The 6,015-nt window shown below is 38.5% G+C and overlaps 1 protein-coding gene across 1 annotated transcript; it reads right to left on the bottom strand.

Annotated features, from left to right (window-relative positions):
- Nucleotides 1-255: 255 nt before the first annotated feature.
- Nucleotides 256-1,194, bottom strand: LOC134640687 (olfactory receptor 6N1-like). Its single transcript, XM_063492590.1, has one exon. The coding sequence runs from the start codon at nt 1,192-1,194 to the stop codon at nt 256-258; it is 939 nt and encodes a 312-aa protein (XP_063348660.1).
- Between the last annotated feature and the right edge of the window lie 4,821 nt (nt 1,195-6,015).

Genomic DNA, 6,015 nt, shown 5'->3' with positions numbered 1-6,015 from the left:
GATATGTATCTATGTATCTTCCCCATCTCCTCCTTGATGATTGGACTAGTCTTGATGACACTTCCATAAACATTACCTATGGCACTGAGAGTGCCTATATGTCTATATAGTGAATACAAATCTCCCAGTCATATATAGTTATACATTAGACAGTTCAGTTAAGCATAGAAACTAATTGTATGTCATAATGCCATGTGTATGTATGTTTGTATGTTCAAAGCTTATAGTACAGGCTTGCTAGTAGTTCACAGTAAACTAGCTATACATGCCAGACTTTTTTTTTAATATCCTAAAGATCTTAGTTTTGATTTCAGTTGTCCTTAGACTGTACACAAAAGGATTAACAAGAGATGGGCCGAGGATGGTCCCAATAAGTAAACCCTGACGTTCTTCAAGAGATAATGCAACGCCTAATCTGGTTAAGACAATGATTATAAATGCAGGACAGTAATGACATGTCACACAAATTAAGTGACTCAAAAGAGTGCCCCCCATTTTCTTTTTGTCATTATTTGATAATTTGACAAAAATCAAGATCCCACAATATGAGAGGCAAATGAAAATGAAAGTGAAGAATAAAATAAAAAATAATATAATAGCACCTAAATTTAAATAGTAATTTGGGTCAACACAAGTGGTTCGTAGCACAGCAGCATAGTCACAGAAAGTGTACTTCAGTCTTGAGTAGCAGTGAGGGAGACGAACTAGCACTGCGGGGGCAAGAGCTGCAAAACCACTACCAGCAACCCACAGGATGTATGTAAGAAAAACAATACGTGTGTTTGTTAAATAACTGTGGTACTGAAAAGGACAAATTATAGCAATTAATCTATCAAATGCCATAATTGCTAAAGCAAGCCTCTCCATCACAGCTCCCAAGTGGAAAACAAACATTTGAATTATGCACTCCACATAGGATATGGTATTAACACCTGCAAGTAGAACCCCAATCATTGTTGGACTGGCACTTGAAGTGTACATTATATCAACAACAGCAAGGTTGCAAACCAGAAGATACATTGGTTTATGTAATCTCTTGTCAAAAACAATGAAGAGGATATTTACTGTATTGGCAATAACAACTAGTAGATAGATTATCAGCATAACCACACCAATTGCCTCCGGCCTTATAACTGTGTCAAAACCACCTATAATAAAGTGTGTTACATTGATCGAAGCATTCTGTAAAGACATGTTCAACAACAATTTTAAATTACAAGCTATTTCAAAATGCAATTGAATAAGTAAAAAAAAAATAGAATTAATAACTCATCTCAAAGCACCAGACAAATATATTTTAAATCTAAAGTCATACACAATTGTTAACAAAAAAAATAACTGCAGTAAAGCCAAGCAGCTTTGGGTTAACCCGACAGCATGCAGGCTTTGTCTTTTTAAGTCTCACAAAAACCCTAAGATATCATTTGTCAGTTCCCTCATCCATTCACAGTGGCTATAGAGCATGGTAATTCTTCATATTTACATGTCACCAGAGATTGCAGATACATGATGTCATCTCCTCCAATGGTGCAATTAGAATGGATTGAATTACCGTATTTTTCAGACCATAAGGCACACCGGATTATAAGGCGCACCGTCAATGAACGGGGTCTGTTTTCATACATAAGGCGCAACAGATTATAAGGCACATTAAGCGTAACAAAACAGTCAGATAAGTCAACTCATTCTTCTTGCTTCCTCCACTTCCGTACCATTGATTCATTAATGTTGAATTCTCTCGCAGCTGCTCTATTCCCATGTTGTTGCAGTATATTAATGACTAACCTCGTATTGTGGATGGATTATCTCAGTTGTTCTCCTGACTGAAGTTTGGTCCGTTTACAGCATCCTGCCATGCGATTGCATTTGTCCCTGACCATCGGGAACCCTCGCGTTAACGTTTATCGTGTGGAAAAAAGTTAGCATTCTTCCTCCAGCTTCACTGTGTTTATGTTATGCTGACATAGCTTTGTCGCTAGCAATCACGTAGCACTTCATTATATACCAGCTAGTCCAACTTCAGTAACCCTACAAACGTTACTGCTGTTTAGTTTTCTGTCTTCATTTATGTTGGCAGTGATAGCAAAACTGTACGTTTAAATTTTTTCAGAAATCTCTCAGTCAGAACATGGTATATCATGTTTAGGTGGAAACTAGCGAGCTAATTTCCTGCTAACTTCTAACTCCATTAAATTTAATAAATTCTGTTTTCATGGATGCCTGGATGTTAAACTTAATTGTTACACCTGGCAAAGCAGCAACGCTGATCATTTTATTAAAGATGAAATAATTTAGACCGTTTTTAACTCTCAGTGATGCCGCAGTGTTCGTTTGACTTTGGGACCTGAAGCGGATGGAGTTTTGGACCCAGATTACTCCGCGAGACTCATATCTACGGTAGCCGTAATACTCCGACAATCCATCAAGCGGTGCAGCTTCGTTGCTTACCAAAGTCGTACTAAAATATTTTTTGACAGTTTTTTGAGCGCCATGTACCACATAAAATCGGTTCGAGGTCAGTAAGCATAACCAGAATTCATACATAAGGCGCACTGGATTATAAGGCGCACTGCCGATTTTCAATTAAGTCAATCTCACCACTCACAGACTTTCATTAACCTTTATCTAGACGCTTTACATGAAACAAAAAGGAAAGCATGACATTTATAACTACACCACTACATCTTGGTATGGAGTTCCCTTAAGTTTAACAGAGAAAAAAAAAAAGCAAGAGCCACAAATCTATACAAATCTGGACTTTGCATGTGGATCTTAAATTCTTGAATTCTCATCTTGTCTTGAAGCAGATCCGGAAGCCATTAAGACACAGACTCTCTCTGCTTTTTGATTGTGCCTATAAATTGAGTCCATAAAAATTGTGAACAGAATCGATGACAAAGGACACCCACCAAGAATGGGTCTCACATTCTACTGCAAGAGATCTGAGAGTCACTGCAGGTCCCTCTTCTAATGATTAAACCATTTTGGGCTGGTTTCAATGTGTCAGTCCTTGTTATCTGGACATTTCAAAAATATTTCTCCAGCAGGTGTTCCCCTGACAACAGCAAGTCCTGTGCTTGGCCTCCAAACTTTTCCTAGCTCTGCATGTTTTCTCGAGAGAAACCTGGATTTTGTAAATATTCTTTTGTAAATAGCTCAGTCACTGTGTAAATATCACTTAAGCAGAAGGGTGAACTGCCCTGGCTGGCACTTTGTCAACTAGATACTAGGAATAGGATGGGATGGAGGCAGATTATCTGCTGTGGCAACTCCTAATGGAACAAGCAGACAAAAAGCAGACAAATGAAAAAAGTTAACAATGGAATTAGAAATCCCAACTTAACAGAGACCTTATTTCCACTGTTTGGCATCACCAGATATACAGCCACATCTGTCGTAGTCTTTGTGCCTTACAACCGTACACCTGACTCAGCGTTAAACAGTAGAGCTCTAACAAGAGAATATAACTCTGCAGTGCCACCCATACATGTGCAGTGCACATTCTACACATTTTTCTGATTTGCTGTGTCAGTCAGCTTGTGGACGCTGAAAAATCCACTGGGAAACATCTCACATCCATGATTTTAAACAGGCTGGAAGAGCTGAAAATTCCCTTTGAGGACTGCTGAGGTCAGTCTGATGACAACGGGGCCAACATGAGGGGAAAAAACAAGGGCATTTAAGCCAGGCTCCTAAGCATTAACCATCTGTCCTGTTTATCACTGGACCATTTGAGTTTTGGAATTGAAAACAGCGATCTTCACTGGTTGGGAGGCGAAACATTCTGGTAAATATGCCCCCAAAGACCCCTGAGGCGCTACCAGCAGAGGATAACAGCTATGTCAGTGTTAGCTTGCTAAAAGCTATGCGGGAACAGCAAAGAGAGTTTTACAAAGATCCGATTCATCACAGCAAGATAACTTTAAGACATTTGTCCAATTAATCATGGATTGAACTAACAAAAGGTTGGACAGCATTCTAAGGGATGTACAGGATGTTAAATCCAGCCTGCAATTCACGGATGGTGTTGTCAGCGAGTTGCAAACTGAAGAGAAGTGCATTAAAAGCAAAATAAAAGAGATTGAATCGGCAGTCAGCAGCATACGTGCCCCACGTGAACATAAAGAATTAACAACCAAGATGGAATATTTAGAAAATCAATCGAGGAGGAACATCCTAAAAGCAATAATGACGTTTTTAATGGTGTCAATAGCAGACCTATTAGTCTGCTCCTTGTTCTAAGTAAAATTATGGAGAGGATTGTTTATGAGCAAATTCAACATTACTTAACCCTTTAAGACCTACTATAGAACCAAGTCCGCCAGAGCTTATATTATATTTTTACATGTTGTAGTGCCATTTTTGGGAGTATTTCAAGTTGATATACATCAATACAACCATTATAGCCCAAATTTTAATAATATGCATTAAGTGCATAGTAATTACATAAATTGCAAAAAAGTGCAATAAACTACAAAAAAATTGTTTTTGTTTTTTTAACATATATTTCTAGTTAGAGAAATTTTAGAGGCTTATCCCTCAAAACTGTAAATACAAAAAAGTTGCACAAAATAGTTTCCCACCACAGGAAATTTATTTTGAGAGTCTTCATAATTTTATTTTTGAAATACACCAATGTTTATATACTGCAGGAAAAACGAAAATAAATATTATAATGCAAATTTGCAAAAAAAAACAGCATATGCATCAAAACAAACTATTTCCAGCAGTGCAATATGAGTCCTAAGCATCCCAGAAATGACACAAAGTCATAAAGTGGATAAGTAAAAACAACATGGTTTTAAATGTATCTAAATCCAAATCTATGTTAATTAGAATTAGATTACGCTTAGTCAACAGCCCACAACTGAACCTTTCCATAGCTGGATCGGTATTAGAACAGGTCACCCACATTAAATTACTTGGTGTTACCATAAATCACCACCTTCCATGGTCTCAGCACATAGACTCTGTTATTAAGAAAATGGGACAGGGCATAGCTATGGCTAGGAAATGCTCCTTTTATATTACTTCTTCAATTATGAAAGATGTCATTAATGCACTAGTATTATCTCATCTAGAGTATTGTTCAATCATTTGGTCAGCAGCTAATAAGACAGATCTTATGTCAGGGTCGGACGGTGCCCCGACCGGTCGACCTGCCTGTGTGTGTATGTGTGTGTGTTCTCCTCTCTCTCGCTCTGTTTCTCTCCGGCTCCGTCGCTATTGTTTACGGAGGTCGCATAGCAACGAGAGACCTCCGACCCGGAAGCGCTGCCACTCTGAGCTGCCTCACCTGCGACCGATTCTTCACCGGCTGCTGCCAATCATCCACCATCTTAGGCAGGACTATTTAATGGTGTGGCTGAGTGACAGACAGCGCTGGAGTAGTGTTACAAGCCATTCGCGTTGCTAAGTGTTGTCAACTCTATTTGGTTATTTACTGTTTGTTGTCTGTGTGCGACTAGGAACTGGGATGGAGGATTCACGAGCACAAGGAGACACTTGAAGGAGAGACGGGCACTCACTACCACGCACGGTCTGAGCACGGGAAGGAGGATGCACCAACCACTATTTGCACATTCAAACTATTGTCAACCATTACCCCACTCTAAATAAACGCACTGCTTATATTCAGATCTCCGCGCCTGAGTCCACTCTATCCTCAACCGTGACATCTTAACAGACTGCAATTAGTCCAGAATAAGGCAGCCAGATTAGTGTTAAGGTGTTCATACTATACAAATATCGATAAAATGCAGAATAAACTTTCTTGGCTTCCTGTACAAGCTAAATTATACTATGGCTTACTGGTATTTATAAAGAAAGCAATACTGTTAAACATACCACATTTTTTTTCTGCTCAGTTGTAGTATCCAGATGAAATACATAATCATACTACATGATTTTCAACAAACCGAAATTTAGTAATTCAGCGAGTTAAAAGCAACTTTTTGAAAAACTCTGTTATATTTAGAACATCTTCTAAGTGGAATAAATTGCCTTATGTAATTA

This window comes from Pelmatolapia mariae, linkage group LG14 (assembly GCF_036321145.2).
Source record: "Pelmatolapia mariae isolate MD_Pm_ZW linkage group LG14, Pm_UMD_F_2, whole genome shotgun sequence".
NCBI classification, from domain to species: Eukaryota; Metazoa; Chordata; class Actinopteri; order Cichliformes; family Cichlidae; genus Pelmatolapia; species Pelmatolapia mariae.
This window is presented reverse-complemented; position numbering and strand designations above follow the sequence as displayed.